This window comes from Cervus elaphus, chromosome 14 (assembly GCF_910594005.1).
Source record: "Cervus elaphus chromosome 14, mCerEla1.1, whole genome shotgun sequence".
NCBI classification, from domain to species: domain Eukaryota; kingdom Metazoa; phylum Chordata; class Mammalia; order Artiodactyla; family Cervidae; genus Cervus; species Cervus elaphus.
Genome location: NC_057828.1, coordinates 80225866 through 80246034, shown reverse-complemented (window position 1 = coordinate 80246034; position 20169 = coordinate 80225866). Strand labels below are relative to the sequence as shown.

General features: G+C 65.7%; 2 protein-coding genes across 5 annotated transcripts in view; one reads left to right on the top strand and one right to left on the bottom strand.

Moving 5' to 3' along the window:
• Positions 1 to 12453, top strand: part of KIF21B (kinesin family member 21B) — a 43082-nt gene extending 30629 nt beyond the window's left edge. Inside the window, exons 27-35 of one of the 4 annotated variants that reach the window (XM_043923378.1) lie at positions 831 to 944; positions 3629 to 3667; positions 5277 to 5413; positions 6032 to 6212; positions 6313 to 6477; positions 6653 to 6770; positions 7357 to 7527; positions 7841 to 8040; positions 8988 to 12453. In XM_043923378.1, the coding sequence (XP_043779313.1) occupies positions 831 to 944; positions 3629 to 3667; positions 5277 to 5413; positions 6032 to 6212; positions 6313 to 6477; positions 6653 to 6770; positions 7357 to 7527; positions 7841 to 8040; positions 8988 to 9042 (1180 nt within the window). In that variant the 3' untranslated portion in view covers positions 9043 to 12453. The other 3 variants (XM_043923374.1, XM_043923379.1, XM_043923377.1) reach the window with 3 other exon arrangements.
• Positions 12454 to 15806: 3353 nt separating this feature from the next.
• LOC122707483 lies at positions 15807 to 18695 on the bottom strand. Its single transcript, XM_043922941.1, has 6 exons — positions 18558 to 18695; positions 17757 to 17858; positions 17583 to 17674; positions 17268 to 17446; positions 16735 to 16794; positions 15807 to 16053 (listed from the first exon to the last, which is right to left on the bottom strand). Exons 1-6 carry the CDS (start codon positions 18693 to 18695, stop codon positions 15905 to 15907), a joined length of 720 nt encoding a protein of 239 aa, XP_043778876.1. The 3' UTR covers positions 15807 to 15904.
• Positions 18696 to 20169: the final 1474 nt, after the last annotated feature.

Here is a 20169-nt window from a genome sequence, read left to right as displayed (position 1 = left end):
AGGATGAGCTGCACCCGAGGGCCACCTTCCGAAGAGAGAGGTCGTGGGTGTCTTGTTATCACCTCACTGTGAACCCGACTTAGTGATTCCTGAGCCATTGTTCCCATAAAGTACAGGGCAGAGTACTTGAGGGCCTCAGGTCACAGCATTTCCATCACCCCGGCATGTGAGTTTCTGCTGAAAGACACTTTATCTAATATATACTACTGACTCATTTTCCCCGGGTCAGGATGATCCTCTGGAGAAGGAAATGTAATCCACCCCAGTACTCTTGCCTGGAAAATCCCTATGGACAGAAGCGCTTGGTAGGCTACAGTCCACAGGGTCACAAAGAGTCTGAAACGACTGAGCAATTAAACTTTCACTTTCGTTAGCACTGACCTGGGGGCCAGCAGCCCTCTATAGAGCTCACACCTGAACGAAAGCTCATCTAACGGGCTTTCTCCATCAATCACGCCCCAGCTTCCTTGAACTCCACACAGACAGGCCTGCAGCAGCTTTGGGGCCGTTTTAATCAGTGACATCACCAGCAAAAGCACAGAAATATGAAAATCACGACACGACGTAGGCTTTGGAAAGGACCCTTGTGTGCAGGGTGAGGAGGGCAGGGCCGCCTCTTCCGACCTCAGCTGGGGACATGTGCGCTTGGGTCCTCATGTCTGCAAATGATGGGGAGGCCCGCATGTCTTGTTCGGGGCTGACACACGCGCCACGATGAGCAGGGGATTCCCAGCCCCGGAACCAGGTGGCCACCAGGCCAAAGGTGGTAGGTGGCCCACGGGCAACGGTGTGGCTCCTGACGGCGGTACTCTGTCCTACTCGCCTGCCAGGTCCACGGATGTGGGGTTCACGCCTCCCTCGTCCCCTCCCACCCGGCCCCGCAACGACCGAAACGTCTTCTCTCGTCTCACCAGTAACCAGAGCCAAGGGTCCGCGCTGGACAAGTAAGGGCGGGGGCGGGGCGAGGAGTCTGAGGATGGAGCGGGGTGGGGTGGGGCGAGGCGGGGCGGGGCGAGGGGGATGGGGCGGGGAGACGAGTCTGCGGGAGGGCCGGAGGCGGAGCCGGGGCGGGGCGAGGAGTCTACGGGCTGGCTGGAGGTGGGGCCGGGGCGGGGCGAGGAGTCTGTGGGCGGGGCCGGGTGACGAGTCTGCGGGCGGGGCGAGGAGTCTGGGGGCGGGGCGGGGGCGGGGCCAGGCGATGAGTCTGCAGGCGGGGCCGAGGGCGGGGCGAGGAGTCTGTGGGCGGGGCCGGGTGAGGAGTCGGAGGGCGGGGCCGGGTGAGGAGTCTGAGGGCGGGGTGAGGAGTCTGAGGGCGGGGCGGGGCGGGGGCGGGGCCAGGCGATGAGTCTGCAGGCGGGGCCGAGGGCGGGGAGAGGAGTCTGTGGGCGGTCCGGGTGAGGAGTCTGAGGGCGGGGCGAGGAGTCTGTGGGCGGGGCCGGGTGAGGAGTCTGAGGGCGGGGCGAGGAGTCTGTGGGCGGGGCCGGGTGAGGAGTCTGAGGGCGGGGCGAGGAGTCTGTGGGCGGGCCCTCGCCGCGGGCGGGCGGGGAGCAGGAGACCCTGTACACGCCGTGCTGGCCCCGCTCCGTGCGGAGCCGGGGCCGCTCCCGTCCCCGAGTGTTCGGGGGCCGCGGTAGAGGGCAGGAAGGAGGCCGTGGGGCTGCGGCCGTGCACCCGGGGGCCTCCCCAGAACTGCCCGCCTGCCCCTTGTGCCTCCGATTCTTCTGAGGCCCCTCCCCCAGCTTCAGTCGCGCCCCCTCCCCACCGCTCCTGCTCAGGCCCCTAGGGGACTGTCCCCACAGAAGGAGACCCTGTTACGGTCACACGGAGGGGTCAGCGCCCGCAGCTGACCGCCCCTGCTGGACGCTCACCTCCCAGTGTGAGGGCCCCTAAGCTGCACCCCGCTTGCACACACGCGACTCAGCCATGAACCAGCCGTGAGGACCGTCTTCCCTGTATTACAAAGAGGAGATGAGGCTCACAGACGTCAAGCTGGGCCCAGACCTGGGGCCTCTGACACGTGGGGGTCTGCCCTGGGGAAGGGGGAGGCCTGGGCCTCCTGCGCTCTCCTCTGTGCCCCAAACACTCCCGGGCACCCCCAACTCTGCGGCCCCAGTGGGCTCCTCTTGGCTCTAACAGCTCCTCTATCTCTTTAGATGGTGGTGGGGGCTGGTGTCTTCTGGGGAAGCTCAGGCTACCAAGTGCTAGTCCTTGCCTGCATCCACCCCTCCCCACAGAAATGCTCCTTCCTGGGGCAAAATACTGCTCTTCCCCTGAACCCACTTTGTCTTCCCTTGTGGGAGGAGGGCACTGGCATGCCAGCCAGGGTGCCCCCCACATACCAGACAGTGTCTCCCCCCCATAACAGCCAGGACACCCCCCCACACACAAACCAGGGAGCTGCACCCACCAACCAGGACACCCCTGTGCCAGCCAGGGCACCTTCACACCCACCAGCATGCCACCCACACCAACCAGGGTGCCACCCACACCAGGCAGTGTGACCCCACATAACAGCCAGTGCACCCCCACACGAGTCAGGGAGCTGCACATACCAGCCAGGGTACCCTTGCCAGCGAGGTGCCCCCCACATTCCATCCAGGGTACCCCCACATACCAGCTAGGGTGCCCCCACACCAGCCAAGGTGCCCCCACACTAGCCAGTGCACCCCCACACGAGTCAGGGAGCTGCGCATACCAGCCAGGGTACCCTTGCCAGCGAGGTGCCCCCCACATTCCATCCTGGGTACCCCCATGTGCCAGCGAGGGTGCCCACACACCAGCCAGTGCACCCCCCACATAACAGCCAGGGCACCCCCACGTGAGTCAGGGAGCTGCACATACCATCCAGGGTGCCCCCACACAGCCAGTACACCCCCTACATAACATCCAGGGCACCCCAACATGAGTCAGGGGGCTGCACATACCAGCCAGGCTGCCCTTGCTGGCGAGGTGCCCCCCACATTCCATCCAGGGTACCCCCACATGCCAGCTAGGGTGCCCCCACACCAGCCAAGGTGCCCCCACACTGGCCAGTGCACCCCCCACATAACAACCAGGGCACCCCCACATGAGTCAGGAAGCTGCACATACCAGCCAGGGTGCCCCCCCACCAGCCAGACACCTCCACATCATCCAGAGCGGGAAGCCCTCATACCCTGACGGTCACAGGTCCTTCTCAGCAGCTCTGGGTGGGCCTGGCATCCCAGCCCTGTCCTGTCCTGTCTGGTGGCTCTGGTGTTGGGCCCATGCATGTACAGAGCCGGCTCCCGGGCACTGTCCAGGCTCCGGGGACAGCAGGTTTGGGGGTCAGCAGGTCCCTGCTGGGAGAGGGCAGCTCCTGGGAGGGGTGAGAGCAGTCACCGCGTCGCTCCGGGGGGAAAGGGGCCCCCAGCTTGTGAGGCAGCCAAGAGCCTGGGACCAGCAAGGCCCGTCTCTCCGAAGCCCCTCCCCACCCCCAACCCGTTAGCTGGGGGCGCCCCTGGCCCCCTCCCCGCTGCCCTCAGCACCCTCCTCCTCTCCTCCCGCCCCCCCGCGGAGAATAACCGCCCTCTGACTGCCCCACGCTGCTGCCGCTCACTCCCTCGTGTGTGTCCCCTCCCCCCTAATCCAGCTAATTTTCTGCCCCCAGGTCTGATGACAGCGACTCCTCTTTGTCGGAGGTCCTGAGGTACACACAGATGGCTCACTGCTCCCTCTTATCCCCCCCCACACCCTGGCCTCAGCATGCAGCCCCTCCCCTCCATGACTCCCCCAGACCCCTCCTGCCTTCTCACCCTGGCTCCTCCCTCGTGGGTGCTTCGTGGCCTCTGACTGTGCCAGGCTGGAGCTGGGGGCTCGGGGAGGGCGTGGCTGCTGGTGCCTCATCACTGGGTCGGAGGGGCGGGCACGGGAGCCTGGGGCGCTGGGCCCCCCGAGAAAGGCCTGGTGGTGATGGAAGGGTTGGACCTTTTCCACAAAGTCAGGGGCTCGCTCGTGACCTTGGCCCTGAGCCAGGAGGGCCCCTGCCCACGTCTCCTGGCCCGAGGACCAGGCATACCAGGAGACTGTCCCCCAGCCAGCCCCGTGCAGCACCCCCCACAGCAGAGTAGGCCCCCGGACCCGGTGGGCCTGAGCCCCTGCTGGGGAAGGGCCCCCCCTCCCCTGGGGAAGGGCCCCCCTCCCCGGGACTGAGGCTCCCCTGCCCTTCCTGGGCGACTGCTGCTCACTGCACCTCCCACACGGGGGGATGCCTCTGTAACCTGCCCCCAGGCCTCGCTCCTGAAAGGAGCGTCATGCTTTCACTGTATGGTTTCCCATAAGCTGGCTGCCTGGGGCTCCTTCCCTGGTCACGCAGCTGGGCCTGTAAAACAGAAGCAGCGAGCTGGGGTGGGGCGAGGCGGGGGCCGTTTGTGCGTATGTGACGCCTGGGGCTGCCGGGCCTGGCCGACCCCTGTCCTCGGGGTGGGCCGGCGGAGCCCGGGGCTTCGTCAGCAGCTGCAGGCAGGGCAGGACGTGGGTCCCGTCGAATGTTCTCGGCCACAGCGTCCCTGTCATGGGCGCTCTCTTTGGAGAGGACAGACTTAGGACAGGCGTGCTTTCAGACGTGCACCTAATGGGGCTGGGGGCCTGTTCCCAGAGACTCCCGCTGAGAACAAGCTCTTCCTCCTCAGGGCCTCCGCAGGCTGGGGTGTAGCCGGGTCCCTGGGCCCGCTCAAGACAGGCCTCTTCTGTCGGCTTGCGGGCAGGCAGGGTCGCTCTAGCCCGGAGTAGCTACTTGCAGTGGGGCCGGGGCGTCCTTCCCGCGGCACTGAGCAGGCTGTGCGAATGGCACTCACCGGCCTGATCGTGCTGGTCCCACCGGGCGTGTGTGCATGTCTGCACATGCATCCATCTCTGCAAGGGCCAGGCAGCCTGCCCCCCCATCTGCACCCCCCTACCCTCCCTGGGGTCGCTGAGGTGGCAGAGGAGCCCCCCAGCTCCGGGGCCTCTCCCACCCGGCTCTGGCCTGGGGGCGTCTGCGCCTCGGGTTCTGGGTCAGGCAGGGTCAGAGGGGACCCCCCACAGGCAGGGCCCGTCTCTTCTGACCCCCGGCTGTGCCTGGCTGGTCTGGCTGCCTGGAAGCGTTAGGGATGGTGACTGAGAGGCCGCACCACGGGCCCTTGCCTTTGTGGCTCTTGGGCCCCAGGGGCGGTGCCTGGGGCCCCGGAGACCCTGCGTGTGCCCCGAACCCCGGAGCCTCGCTCGGCCTGGCCGCGGCCCCGGACTGACAGGCGCCTCTCTCCCTCTCTCCCGGGAAGGGGCATCATCACCGCGGTCGGAGGAGCCAAGGGCGCCAGGACGGCCCCGCTGCAGTGCATCTCCATGGCCGAGGGCCACACCAAGCCCGTGCTCTGCGTGGACGCCACAGACGAGCTGCTCTTCACGGGCTCCAAAGGTGGGTGGGACCCAGACCCGCCCCGTGGACTCAGGGTCTCCCAGCCGCCTGCTTCCTCCTCCCGAGACCGCGGCCCAGGAGATGGGAACCTGCTCCTGTCGGCGCTCAGGGCTCCCCACCCCGGGCCTCCCCTCCTAGCTGGCCCCGGGGGCTCCACCCAGACCTGCCTCTGGAACGCCCAGAAGCGTGTCAGCATCGTTCACGTCAGCAGCCTCCTCCACACCCGCCCCAGCACTCGGGGCCTCACGTTTCCCACGCTGACTTAGTGCCAGCAGGAAGCAGCTGTGTGTGCCCACAGACCCGCACGGCAGGAGGGAGAGCTGCGAGTCCAGTGAGGCCGGCTGAGCCCGGGGTTTTTCCCCTGAGGTTCGCTTGCCGTAGTTGGCTCACTGGTCCGTGGATAGCACGTGTCGAGCTTTGCTGTAGGCCCGGCACCTCCGCAGCGCCCGCTGGGCCCCTGTCAGGAGCAATGCGCCCGTCTGCTCGGGGGCAGGCGTGATCCCGTGTTGGCCCCCCAGACCCGGAGCACCTCCTCTGGGCATGCCTGGACACCTCCCCCAGCCTTGGCGGCCCTGCGGGGTGTGGGGATGTGACAGGGCGGTCCCTGCTTCCCCTTAGATCGCAGCTGTAAGATGTGGAACCTGGTAACGGGGCAGGAGATCGCGGCTCTGAAGGGCCACCCCAACAACGTGGTCTCCATCAAGTACTGTGGCCACTCGGGGCTCGTGTTCTCCGTGTCCGCCTCCTACATCAAGGTGTGGGACATTCGAGACTCGGCCAAGTGCGTCCGGACACTCACGTGAGTTTTCCCCGCCAGGCTGTCGGGGCTGGGGTGGGGGCCAGGGCCCGGCCCGCCCGGCAGGCGCACCCCCGACCCCACCTGTCTCCCTCGCCGGCAGGTCCTCGGGCCAGGTGTTCTCGGGGGACGCCTGCGCGGCCGCGTCCACCCGCACGGTCACCAGCGGACAGGGGGAGCACCAGATCAACCAGATTGCCCTCAGCCCCGCGGGCAGCATGCTCTACGCCGCCTCGGGGAACGCCGTCCGTGTCTGGGAGCTCAGCAGGTGGGGGGTCCGGGGAGTGCGGGGGGGGCTGGCAGGTGACCCCCGGGTGGCAGGACCTCATTGCTCCCCCCAGTCCCCAGGACCCTGGCCAGCGTGTTCACCTGGAGCCAACCCCCGTCCCACCCCAGGGTCCCCCCGGTTCACTCCCTCCAGCTGGACGTCTCCGCCCCCACAGGTTCCAGCCCGTCGGCAAGCTGACCGGCCACATTGGCCCTGTGATGTGCCTGACGGTCACCCAGACGGCCAGCCAGCATGACCTGGTGGTGACCGGCTCCAAGGACCACTACGTTAAGGTACGGAGACGGCCTTGACCTCCAAGCCGGGTTCGGGGCTTGGGCCCTCTCTGGCGCTCCCCACCTTCGCTGCCTTGGGACTCAGCGAAAAATAACGTGACTCCTGGCGCTTGGTACTGAAAAGTCCCTCCCAGGGAGCAAGGTCTGTGCAGGAGGTCGAGACTGCAGCGTGATTTTGAAAATGGTGAAACATCAGAAAGAACCTAAGTGTCTGCAGGTGGAATGACGGTGAAGTAGGGGAAACCAGCAGGGCTGGGAGCCGGGCTACCACCGGCCTGAGGAACACGAGAAAGCCCCAAGTCTTTGCTCCTTGGTTGTGTGGCTGCAAACAGGTTCAAAGTCAGAAACTGAGAAGCAGAGGAAAAAAAAGTTATGGTGAATATTTTTATTTCAAGTACAGATAGTACTATATCTATTTATTAAAAAGTAAAAAACCTTAACAGGAGACTCACCCCCAGACCTGTGTTGAGTCAGTCTCCCAGCCCCCAGTCCCCACCCCCCGGGAGCCCCCTCTCCCAGGGGACCTCGCGCTGGCCCCGAGGGGGCCGGGGGTGGCCCGGGACTCCCTCCGGCCCTTCCTCTGCAGATGTTCGAGCTGGGTGAGGGTGTGACAGGCACCGTTGGGCCCACCCACAACTTCGAGCCCCCGCACTACGACGGCATCGAGTGTCTGGCCATCCAGGGGGACGTCCTGTTCAGTGGCTCCCGGGACAACGGCGTCAAGAAGTGGGACCTGGAGCGGCAGGAGCTCGTGCAGGTGCTGGGGGCGGGAGAGCCGGCCCCGGGAGGGCTTGGGGCCTTTCCACCTGGAGCCAGAGCCCCCCACGCCGGCTGGGCCTGCACCCTCTTCCCCCTCTAAGGAAGGGTCTGCCCTCAGCCCCGTCTGGCCAGTCACCCCCTTTTCAGCCGACCCTTCTGAGGACAGGAGGACTCTTCAGTGGTGCGGGGCTGAAGGCCCCGTCTCCGGGCCCTGTGATGCTGCCCGCCCCACGCCCCCCGCCCCCCGGGGGCTCTAGTGTCCCCAGGTCAGGGTCCCCACTCCCCGCCCTCACGGCCCGCTCCTTCCCTAGCAAATCCCCACTGCACACAAGGACTGGGTGTGCGCACTGGCCTTTGTCCCGGGCCGCCCCATGCTGCTGAGCGCCTGCCGTGCGGGCGTCATCAAGGTCTGGAACGTGGACAACTTCACGCCCATCGGCGAGATCAAAGGCCATGACAGCCCCATCAACGCCATTTGCACCAACAGCAGGCACATTTTCACCGCCTCCAGGTGGGTGCCGGGTGGGGGGCACTCCACTCCTGCTCCCAGCCTCCCCCGGGGCGGGTGGGCGGGTGGGCGAGGGCCCAGCCCCCAGCACAGACCCCACAGCACCCTGCCCCCTGCCTTCCTTCCCAGGGCACTGCCCAGGGGTGGGGCCGGGCGTGCTGGGCCCCAGCCGGGACTGCCCGCTTGTCTCCCGGGCCGCCCTGTCCAGGTTCCTCAGCCCCTGGAGCACCCGCCCCAGCGCTGGTCCCATCCAGGGATGCCCAGCCCTGTCCCGCGGGCAGCCGCTCAGACGGCCTCTTCTTTCTCCTTCCTGTTCCGACCTCGTCTCTTCTCTCCACCTCCCCCTTCCTGCCCGACAGTGACTGCCGGGTAAAGTTGTGGAATTACGTCCCTGGACTCACCCCCTGCCTTCCGCGCCGAGTCCTGGCCATAAAGGGCCGCGCCACCACCATGCCTTGACCCCTGCTCCCCTCCCCTCCTCTGTCTCCCCTCCCTCATCTCCTCTCTCATCCTCCCCTCTCTCCTCTCCCCTCTTTCTCCACTTCGATCTGAGCTGCTTCTTAACGGTATGAGATTGGTTTTCTCTAGCCCCATACCCTGCCTGCCCGAGATTGCCACGCCCGCCCCCCTTCCTTCCTTCCGAGCATGGACGGGGCACAGACCCCCAGGAGAGGGGTGCCAGGCGGCAGAGAGCAGAGGGGGGCCGTCAGGCCCGGACAGGACAAAACACAACAGTGACAAGAGAGCCTCCTGTTGGGCCGCGGTGGCCACAGGCCCCTCTCCTTGCCCAGCGCCCGCCCCTCACCCCCGCAGTCACCCTCGCCCTTGGTGACACCCGGCCCTGGGTCCCGGCCACACCTGGAGAGCTGGGGACTCCAGCCCATCCTTCATACAGGGGTGGCTGGCCAGGCCCACGGCAAGAATTGACTGCCCTCTCTCACTCCACCCAGTGACCTGACCGTGAAGTTCTGGAGTGCCCGGCGCCTGCCCAGCCGCCCCCGCTAGCAGAGAGGTCAGAGGACGCCCACCCCTCGGCCCAGCGGCCTGGACACAGGAGGGGACAGAGGGTGTGGCCGATGGGCGTGGCCCCTCATGCCCCCTCCCCACCTTCCCACGAGATACTGTCCCCCACATCCCCCACCTCTTTGGCACAGGGCGGTCGGGGAGGAAATCAAGCTGTGAAGCCAAAGGGCGATTCCTCCTCTTTCTCCCTCCTCCTGGCCCCGAGTTCTGCTGCCCAGCTGGCCACCCCCTTCTTCCAGCCTTTGGCCTGGGGGGCTCCTGTCGGAGAGGTGAGGCAGCCCCCACTGACCAGGCCTCCCCTCCGTCCCCCGGCCTATCCACTGCACCTGCCTCTGAGCCCAGAAAGACAGCCCTCAGGTAACCACGCAAACCAGGTGCGGGCAGCTGGCCCTGTAGCTGGCCTCTGCCCTCGGCCACCAGTGGCCTCTCCCCGCGGGCCCCGGCGATTGCTTGGGTCCCTTTCTGACAGTCTCAGCGGAGCTGCTGGAAAGATTCCTTTGGGGAGATGGTCAGAATGCTTCAGTTATTTATGTTGTTTTTTATTTTTATTTTTGCTGTTGCCTCCTGGAAAACTGACTTGAAGTTCCTCCCCACATGTTCGTTCCCGCAGCTCTCTGGGGCCGGGATTCCCGAGTCCTGCAGGGCCACCTCTCCGCGTGCTCCGCATGCTCTGCAGAGGAGGGCGGCGCCTGGGGACTCTGCAGCCCGGGCCTGTCCCCACCTCACCGGGGGGCTGCTCTCGGGACCGCCTCCGGCCACTGGGCGTGCAATGCCTTCCTCCTCGGGGTCTGGTGCCCACCCGCGCAGCCTTACACCAGCCGCGCCCACAGGGGTCTCCTTGCCCGTGGGGTCTCCCGCCTGCGGCCCCCACTCCCTGAGCCCCTCACGGGCCACCCAGAAGCAGCTCGGAAGACTGTCTGCCAGGAAGGGGCTGGACGTGTGCCTGGCCCCCCCAGCCCCCCGCCCCCGCGCGTCCCCCCAGCCTGGCAGCGCCCAGCGACCTTCTCTGCTTGTCCAAGCCTTAGCTGGCGCAGCCGGGGCTCCCCGCCCCAAGGGGCCAGCAGAGAGGCAGAGTCTGCCTAGCTGCTCTTTCCTGGAGGGCTGCCCCCACACCCCACCCTGCTCCAAGGTGTTCCTCTTTTCTTTTTCCTTTTTCCGCGCACTTTTCTGACGCTGACCTGGCCTTGTGCTTCCTGGCCTCGGTCTGGGGGGCTGGGAGCCCCAGCTCTGTCCAGAGAACACGGTGACCTCTGGGTCTTCGGGAGGCGGCCCTCGGCCCCCCTCCCCACGCGGCCAGGGCCCCAGCACTCGGGGCGGAGGGAAGGAGGACGGGGCCTCTCCCCCTGCGCAGAGCCTCCCCCCAGCTAAGAAAGCCGTCCCGCCGTGAGCGGCCCCGGCTGGACTCGGGGTGGACGTCGGGGAGCAGTCGTGCAGAGGGACCTGCGCAGAGCCGGGACAGCGCCTTCAGGACCGGAAGCCCCTCCTGCTGGGCGCCCCCAGGGGCGCTGGAGCCCCCTCCGCCGCGGAGAAGTGGGCGGAGTCTCCCCGCGCCCCGCCCCTCCGGCTACCCGCTCAGCAGAAAGCTCAACCTTGCGACCTGTACGCGAGAATCCGCATGACTGTTTACAGACTGTAGAAACACAAGAGACTGGCTGCCCTGGCCTGGGGCCTGGACCGTGGCTGCAAGCCTGTCCTTGCTCGAGGGGGGCCTTGGCCCACTAGAGGTGCTCGGCATCCCTGCCCGCCCTGTCCCGCTGTTTCCGAGTCCGCTACCTCATGGAGGGCTGGCTCTGCCGTCCTGGCGGGAAGCCCTGACTCCGGGGTTTCGGGAGCGGTTCCCAGCGGCGCCCCGGAGCTCTGAAGTCGGCACATGCCTTCGGGGCTGTCGGGGTGCCCGGTGGGGCCTCGTGCCCCTCTTTGCACGAGCTTTCTAGGTGTGGAAGCACACAGTGGTTGAGATGAGAGCACAAGGCGTGGCTGGCGGCCGGCGACCTGGGCGAGCCTCCCGGGAGGTTCCGCCCCAGGGGCTGCCACGGAGGCCCGCGCCCACGGGGCTTGAGCACAGCCTGTCCCCCTCCCAGGGCTCATCCCGCACTGCTGCCCCTCTGAGCCACCCCAAGGCTTGAGGCCGGCCCTGCAGGCAGGCCGCGTCGGAGGGCTGGGGCCCGGAATGGCACCCTCTTTTCCCCATGTCCCGAATCTTTGAATGCCTGACCCCAGCCCTCCTGACGAGCTTGGACACCCCACCCCCGCCCCCCGGGCCGAGCCCTGGAACAGCTTTAGCAGCTGGTGGGCGAGCTCCCCGAACGGGCCGCCTTCCGGCCTTCTCAGCCGGGTCCCAGGCCCAGACCTCGGCTCTCAGCATCCTCAGGCCGGCATCTCTTCCGTCAGTGGGGCTGGCTCCTCCGAGGCGGCCAGAAGCCCCCAGGCAGCACCTGGCATCGCGTCCGGAGCTTGCCTGGGGGAGGGAGGCTGAGAGCCAAGGCCAGCACAGACGGGCCTCTCAGGCGGTTAGGGAGCCGCCATTTGGGAAGGGCCGCCTTCGGGTCTGGGGGCTCTGGCCCTGCTGCCTGCCCGGGAGTTGAAAGCACAAGTCGCTGGAGGGAGGACCATCCCTGGAGCCTCCTTGTGCCGCCAGGCGGGGGAGGTGCCCCGGGCGGCTGCTGTGAAGTCAGGGATTCCTGACCTCTCCTGCCCTTTGGGGGAGCCCAGGCTGCCGGCGTCCTCTGAATCAGTCTGGGCCGGGTGCGGGCACACATCCTGGTCTTTGAGCCTCGCCTCACCCGCTGTGCTGGAGGCTCGAGCTCCTTCCCACCAAAGTGGCCCAAAGCCAGCGCCTCCGACCCTTCGCCCCCCATGCAGGGAACAATGCTGAGCTCAGCTGGGCATGGCCTCTGGGCCTGGGCTCAGGAGCCAGGGCTTGGCCGGTTCCCGCCAGCAGCCCTCCTCTCCTGCTCCCAGGCCCTCCCCTGCCTTCTGATTGCAGGCACAGAGCCCACGGGGAAAGTTCTCACTTCTGAAGCGTCTTTGCTCTCCTCCCCCCTCCCCGGGACTCAGGGCGCTCCAGCCCCCACCACTCCCTGGTCTGACCCTCTGAACACCGTCCCGAGGGCCCTGCAGGGCAGCAGGGACCGCTCCGAGGGAGCCGAGGGTCAGAGAAGACCCCTGCCCTGCCCACCAGCTCTTTTCTAGCCATCCCCTGCCGGGGCGCGGGGCTGTGTTTGGCTCAGCTCCTCTGCTGGGTGGTCGCACAGGTGTATATATGTTTTGTACGTTGGCTAATGACTGTACATAGTGTATGAAAGTTATTTAAGCTCATGTTGTACATTTCTGTTCCCAGACAGGATGTGAGTGTTTTAAGAAGCTGTCGTGAATAAAATGCGAATGGCCGTTGTCGATGGTGTGATCCTGAGGGCTGTGGACACTGAGTGGGTGGTCATTCCCCAGGTTAGGGGGCGGGGGCTGGCCTCTGGCCAGGCCCAGCATGAGGGTCGCCATACAGGTGGTGGGCTGGGGGCCCACCAAGGGAGCTGCACACACCCCCAGCCTCCCCGGATCCCCTCCTGGGACGGGTGTGGAGCTGGAGTGAGGCCGTGCGGTTCTGAAGGGCGCCTGCTCTGTTCCTGACACTGTTCCCGTCATCGTCCATCGGACGGTCACGACCTGTGTGACGGGCGCTGTTGGCGCTTTCTGAAGTGAGAAGAGCCTCAGAGCAGAGGTGGCTTGGCGGCGTCCGGCTGTGAGGAGCAGGCAGGGCTGGCGTGGGACCTGTCCCTGGGGTGGAAGGTGACCCCACACTTGGACGGAACAAGGACGAGACGGAAACAAACGTCAGGCTCGAGAACGGCTCCCTCGGGCTGACGCTGGCCTCCAGATCAGTGCTTCTCAGTCTCACCTTCCCTTTTCTTCCCCCGACTACCTTCAAGCTCCTCTGTGCTCCGCCTCTTGTGCAGGTGCACAAGCGGTTCCCGTAAAACCGGGGCGCCCCCGAGCCTGGAGCTCGCCAGGTCCGGTCCGTCGCCAGGGTTCCCAGCCTCCGTGGCGCTTGCGTAGCCCAGGCCTGTGTGTACTTCAGAGTCCACGGCCCCCCGCTGCCCTGCCCCCGCTCTGGGTATGATTCTCTACTTTGTCAGGCTCAGCTCTAGTGAAAACATTTCAATAATAGTTTTATTGAGATGTAATTCCCGGACCACAAAATTTACCCCCTTTGCAGGGAAGGGTACTGACTTCAGTTGGTTTCTGTCTGTATTCCCTCTTGGAGGCTTGTGGCCGCCGATGCTGAGCAAACATTTAAAGAGTGAGCGTGGGAACAAATGAAAGAAAGAATAGCAATCTTGGCGGGTGGCGTGATGAGATGTCACAAACCACCTAAACCTACCTTTCGCTTTTGAAAACCCCACATCACCACACCAACCCCCAACCCCCCAGGCCCACCGGCTGGGAGGCCAGGGCTCACCTGCAGCTTCCTCACTCCTGGACTATCTCAAAGCTTTCCTTTCTGATGTCTGTGTTAAGAAGACAAGGATGTCTCTTTGCTTTGTTTTGCAAATACAAATCCAAGCTGCGCCGTCAGCCTGCACAGGCCCTGCTGCTGATCCAGACCTACGGCTGGTGGCGGGCTGGCGGCGGGGCTGTGCGTCTGCAGGAGGCAAAGATGCTGTGGTCAGAAGGAGGTTGCCCCTGGGAGGCTTCTGGTCCTCATGCGGAAGGGGCCTGGCAAGCCAGGGGAACCCTGAGCCAGTGATAGAGACGCATGCCCCCAGCCCCGGGGGCAGAGGGCGGGGGGGGTGGGTGCACTGGCTTCTGGCTGGTTGATGGAGCCCCACCCAGGCCACCTCCCACCGTTGCTCCCCACAGACCGTCTTTCACAGAGGATCTGGCCTTGGGGACAGAGCCTCTGACACATGGAAGGCGGTGACTAGGCGTCGCCAGCTGTGGGCCAGCCGAGCGGGGTGTGGGCAAAACCAGAGGAGGCGGCCCCGGCACTGCTGAACTTGTCAGCAGAGGCCTGGAGCTGACTGCAGCCAGACGCTGGCCACAAAAGATGGTTTTTCCAAACTCAAGTCTTCAAGATGCCAAGGCACTTGAGGTGGGAGGCAGGAACAGCCAATTAAGGGACGGCCATTTTTATTCCTTTCACGTGGGATTCTTCTTTCCAGATTGTAAAAGTAACAACCGCTTGTTATAGAAAACTTGGGAAACCAGCCAGTCTCAAGAAGAGAAACGCTGTGTGGGATGTAAGTTACCAGGTGGCTTTCCAGACAAGCGTCACTTCTCAAAATCTGATACCAGCCCAGGTAAAAAGAGCCTATCTGCCAATGCAGGAGACTCAAGTTCAATCCCTGGGTTGGAAAGATGCCCTGGAGGAGGAAATGGCAACCCACTCCAGTATTCTTGCCTGGAGAATCCCATGGGCAGAGTCTGCAGCCTACAGATCATGGGGTCAGAGAGTCAGACATGACTTAGCAACTAAGCACGAACACATTCATTGCCAGGGCTAAGTGGCATCTTAAAAAATCGCCTTTCCCAACACTCTCAATTTACAGATGAAGGGAAGTGAGGCCCAGAAGCCAACAGACTTGGTCCAGACCATCCCGGGACAAGAGGGCCTTAGAGTCCGTTTACTGCCCTGCTGGTCTCTGTCCACGGGGCCCCTTCGCTTGGCGTGCCCCAGGCAAGGGGGCTGATGGTCTCGGAAGCAGGTCCTGTAGCAGTGAGCGCGACCTGCTGATGGGTTTGAACAAGATCTGCCCTCCGTCTCTGCTTGTCACAAAGCAGTGACCTCAGAGCCGCTTTGGAGAGTGAGGCGGGACGGCACGTGCTCCCCGAGTCTTGTGGGGTTCCCCTCGCACCTCCACCTGCAACGGGTGCAGCCGGTAAGGCCCCCAGCGCCAGCTGGTGACAAAGGCCGTGGGTGGAAGAGGCTTCTGGCCACGGTTAGTGCGGGCTTTAGCTCTGCCTCTGAGGTCACCATGACAGAGACTCCAGCCACTGCCCAGGCTCAGACAAGGTGGGGAGCACGGTCACCGCTGAGACAGAAGTGTGGGTGCTCTGCATGTCCCCGGGGGCTCAGGTGCAGGTCACAGAGGTCATTGTGCACCTAGAGCTCTGTCCAGGGTCAGCTGATTGAGCTTGGGGTAACAGGTGAAACCCCGGCTCCTTGTCGGGCAGGCGGAGCAGCCAGGGACTCCGTGTGGACACAGAGCCGCCCCGGGGACGGTGGGATGGTCCCAGGCAGGGCCGGTTCCAGCAGGAGCAGCGGGAGACGGCGGGCGCTCACCCGGCTGACCTCTCAGGTGGCAGGGGGAATAGGCTTTCTGGATCTGGGCCTGAGGACTGTCACCAGGCTGGTCTGTCTGGGTCAAGGACAGCAGGGTGGCATTCTGTGGCGCCGCCCTGGGTTTGGAGCACAGTGTCCAGATCTCTGACCTCCCAGGATGTTTCAGGAGCTGACTCACACCCTCCCATAAGCTGTCCTCCCGCTTAAGTCAACCAGGGAGGCTGCTGTCGCCTACAGCCAGGAGCCCTGCCCACACCCCCTGAATCCCATCATCGCTTTCCTCCAGTTTTCCCATCAGCAGTTCAAGCTGATGCTCAAAGAGCCCCCTCGCCCTGGCGGCCAGGCCCTGGGCAGTGCAGGCAGGGTGGGGAGAGCCACCTAGACCTGGAGGAGGGGGAGTGGGCGGGAGTGGGCTCCAGGGAAGACAAAGCAACACCCCAGCTGGAAGTCTCCGCGTCTCCTTTTATTACGGAAGCTCTGCGGGGACACTCCACGTCTAGAGCAGGGCTTAGGAGCCAGGCCACGGTCTCTTGCTGCTGCAGTCTTGTCTGACGAGCCACGGGCTCAGAAGCAGGCTTTCCGCGGCCGCCTGGGGCAGAAGCAGGAGGTGGAGCTGGCGACCCACGTCTCCTCCTTGGCCGCCAGGACGTAGGAGGTCTGCGTGGCGAGGCAGCTGACCGTGGGGTCCAGGTCTGCCCGCATGTGTCTCAGGGCTGTGACAGACACTCAGGCTCAGCAAGAGGGCCTGGGGTGCGGGGCTCATGGGGGCGGGTGGGCGCTGTGCAGGAAGGGGAGGGCGGTGGGTGGGGGGCCAGCGGCTCGTGAAAGGGGAGCCAGAGTATTTGCGGGCCTGGGCCCGGGCACCGCCGGGGCTCCGGGAGGCGTGGCTGGGGCCCGTCCAGTCCAGGACCAGCCCGGGGGGGCTCCTGCCCACTTCCCCCGGCCTGGCTCCGTCCTCCTCTCCCCAGAGCACCGCGGGAGCCAAGGCCTCCGGCTAGGGCTGCAGCCGGACTCGCAGGCACCAGGGAAGCCAGCCAGGCAGGGGTGCGGGCTTGGGAGAAGGAAGGGCAGGTGGAGGGGTGGGGGACACGGGGCAGCCACCCAGGCAGAAAGAAGGTGCCAGGAGCCCCCGTGTGCCCCCAAATGAGAAAACGCTGGTGTCCCCATTGTGAAGAGGTTTAGGACCCCCTCCCACCCGCCTGCTGAAGACTGGCTGTAGCTCAGCGGGGAGGGGCCGAGAGTGAACGCGGGGGACGGGGGACCCTGAGAAGAGCCCCAAAGCTGAACCCTTGCCGTTGAGCCTCCCTGTCACCGCCCCCCCCCCCACTTGCCCTCATTTCTGAGCCCCACCAGCCACGACTGAGGGACAGGCTGCAGGCCAGGCTCACACTGACCTGCACGGGCCTCCTCAGCCTCCCCGGCCTCCTCCGCGCCCAGGGTCTGGATGATCTGGCCTGCAGGGGGCACGGAGCGCCTCACTGGCCCACAGAGGACCAGGGGGCCCCGCTGCACCTGCTCTGCGCCTCTTCCCTGAGCACCCACCATGCCCCCCCTCTGTCTGTCCGTCCCTCCCACACCCGGCCAGGGCTCCAGACTTTCTCCTTGAAGCCAGGATGACGTCCCCACTTCTCTGAAGGGTCTCAAGCAAATGGGGCATCGCCTCTGCTGGGCGGTGCTTTGTTTGGGGACGTTGATGGAGCAGGCCACTCCAGTCTCTGAGCTGCCCGCCCAGGACCCGTCTTGTTTCGCGCGAGAAGGCCACCCAGCCCAGGCAGGGGCTCCCCGCGGGGTGGGGGTGAGGGGGCAGGTGCGGACAGCGATCCGCCCTGCTCGGCCACTACCCCAGGCTGTCTGCCCGCTGTCCCCAGCTCCCTGGGATGTGTGAAGGGGGCCACGGCGCCCCGGACAGAGGTGAGGCCCGCCGTACCTGCGAACCACACGGCGGCCCGGCGGATGGGGACCTGCGGGCTCCTGAAGAGCAGCACGCTCTGCTTCAGGAACCAGAGGGCTCGGCCCGCCTCCTGCTGCAGCTGCGGGAGAGGCGCCGCTGCTCCTGCCGCCCCGACCCGACCCGGACCGGCCCGGCCCCGCCCCGGTCCGGCTCCACTCCAGGTCCAGGCCCCGCCCAGCCTAGCCCCGCTACGCCCCGCCCACGCCCCTCCCCGGCCACGCCCCGTCTCTCGTCATGCCACGCCCCCGCCCCGTCCCGCCCCGCAGAGTCAGCCCCCAGGGAAGCCCGCACATCCGCAACCCGCCCGCAGCTCCTGCTCCACGAAAGCCCCCCAGACTGCCCGGGCTCCGGGGCCCACTTTCCCTGGACTCGCTACTGTGCCGCTGTGGCCGCACGGAGAGGAACCCGACAGCTGGGCGCCCCAGTCACCCCCACAAGAGCAGGAGGCGCGTGGCCGCGACCCACCAGGGCGCTGAGGACGGTCCACACGTCTTTCTCAGCGAAAGTCGCCCTGAGCTTTGACCAGCCCAGCAAGGTGGCCAGGTGGCAGAGGGTGGGCCGGGCGATCTGGAGAGACAGGGAAGCCCAGCCGGAGGAGTCAGGGTGCAGGCCGGGCAGAGATCCCGAGGGCACAGGGGTGAAGACAGGCGGCCGTGAGCTCAGCCCTGCAGGGCCAGGGCTCAGTGGACCCGGGGCCTCCGGCGGGGGGAGGCCCGGCGGTCCTTCGACTGTTCCTGAGCCCCTCCTCCCGCTGGCGAGAAGCTGAACAATCCTGGTGGTGATTTGCCCCGTTGCTATGTTACCGCAGCAAGACCCACCTCCTCACTTACCCCGCCAGCCCACAGCCCCCAAGCCCCCAAAACTGCCTCTAGGAGATTGCCCGGAAGCCCGGATCCTCCAGCTGGGAGGTCACTTCTCTCATCAAGGTCGGATCCGCCAGAAGGGTGGCCACCCAGCTGACTGGGGTGGACCCACCCAGAAAGAGGACATCCCAGCTGCCCAGGATGGTCCAGGGCGTCCTGACCTGTGCCCATGAGAACCTCACTGGGCGAAGGAGCCTGGTGTGTGCAGGCTGGCCGCCGCGCTTCTCAGCGGCTAGGCTCAGAGCCCAGCCCGCCCACTCCAGAACCTGGGCCAGCCCTCTCTGCCCCCAGTGGGTGCCTCCCCATCCTAGGACCCCATCTCCGGTCAGCCTCTTCAGCCCCTCGCCAAGTGCTCACTAACATCCTGTGAGCACCACCCGCCCCCCAGCCCGTGGCCTCTCACCTGGGCTACTCTGCCGTTTGCATCCTCCAGGTGGAGTATGAGGGGGACGAGCAGGTTGAGGACCTGGTGCCTCAAGGGGAAGACAAAGACTCCCCTCCTGACCTTGGCCAGGAGGGCCCCGTAGATCTCAAAGGCCATCACGCGCAGATGCTCGGCCTCCTGGGGAGAACACACACGTGCACCCACGCGAGGGCCTCCCAGACGGCGGCCCTGAGCCCCCCACCGTCTGCAGGGCCCCCCAGCATCATGACCCCACTGCGACTGCCCTCTGCCCTCTGGACCATCCACAGGCCGGGCACCACGGCTGTCAGCCCCATCGCAGGCGTCGCCGTCTGGCCGGAGGGCCTCTGAGACGGTTCTGGCCACCCCGTCACTGGCAGACGCCCCAAGAGGGAGACAGGCCTCGGGGGACGCACCTCCTCCAGGAAGGGCGCAAGGGTGAATGTGAGCTGGATGAGGAAGGCGGCCGAGTGCTGCCAGGGCAGCTGGTCCACCAGGTCCCTGAGCACCTGGAAGGTCTCGGCCACGACGCTGCCGTCCGTGGAGTAGCAGCAGCTGAGCACGTAGGGCTGCAGGGCACGGAGCTGCTTCCCCTGCGGACCGGGCGACGGGGACAGTCCCACCTGCCGGGCAGCTGCCCCCAACCCCCACCGCACACAGGCTGGGTGGGGGCACACCCTCCTGTCCCCGGACCGGGGTGCCGGCGGGGACGTGCCGGCAGGGGGAAGCCTCAGGGGGAGGGAGGAGACACCCCTCACCCCCAGCCCACAGCACCCTCCCCTCCGCCTCCTCATCCCTGGTGAGGACGCTGGCTCCGGGAGACTCGGCGGGTCGGTACCCGGGGCCCTTGTGGGAAGCCTCCCCCTCTTTCCCCTGGACGGTGAGAGCAGCAGGGGCTCGAGCCCCCAGCCCCGTCCTCAGTGGGCTGGCTTCACGGGGACTGCCTCGGTCTGACCCTGCGAGAGGGGTCCGCCCCGTCCGCCCGTGGGCCCTGTGGGCCTGCAGGTCCGGGCCCGCGGTGCGGCCAGCTCACCGTGTTCTCATGCCTTGAGAGGATCTCCACAGCCCGCAGCAGCAGCTTCACAACGGCCGGCTCCTCGCGCTGGAACCAGTCGGCCACGGTCCTGATCATCTCCTCGTCGGCCGCGGCCGCCACGTCCGGGCACTGCAGCAGCTGTACAAGGACACGGACAGAGTCGGAAAAGGCGGGCCCGGGGAGGTGTCCTCGGCAACCTGGAGTCCAGGCTCCTGCGCGAGAGTGAGGAAACACTCCTCAGGATTTGGAAGAACTTCTACAGGGGCCAATGGCCAGCTGGAGGGTCATGTCACAGGCTGTCGTTCCGGAAGCCGTCCCTCCAGCCTGCAAGTCTCCGTGGGGGGGCCTTTGACAAGGGGAACCCCAGGGGATCAAGGTAAGAAACACTGGTGCCTACACAATGAAGGAAGCATGTTTGGTTGCTTGCCTATGAGAAGTATGGGTGCAGGACTGATGTGGTTGGAGGGAGATGGAAAAATGGGAAAGAAAAAAAGGCGACAGTTTAAAGAAAATCGCAAATGATTTAGAAAATAGAATATAATTAAAAGAAATTCAGAATTTGGAAAATAGAATACA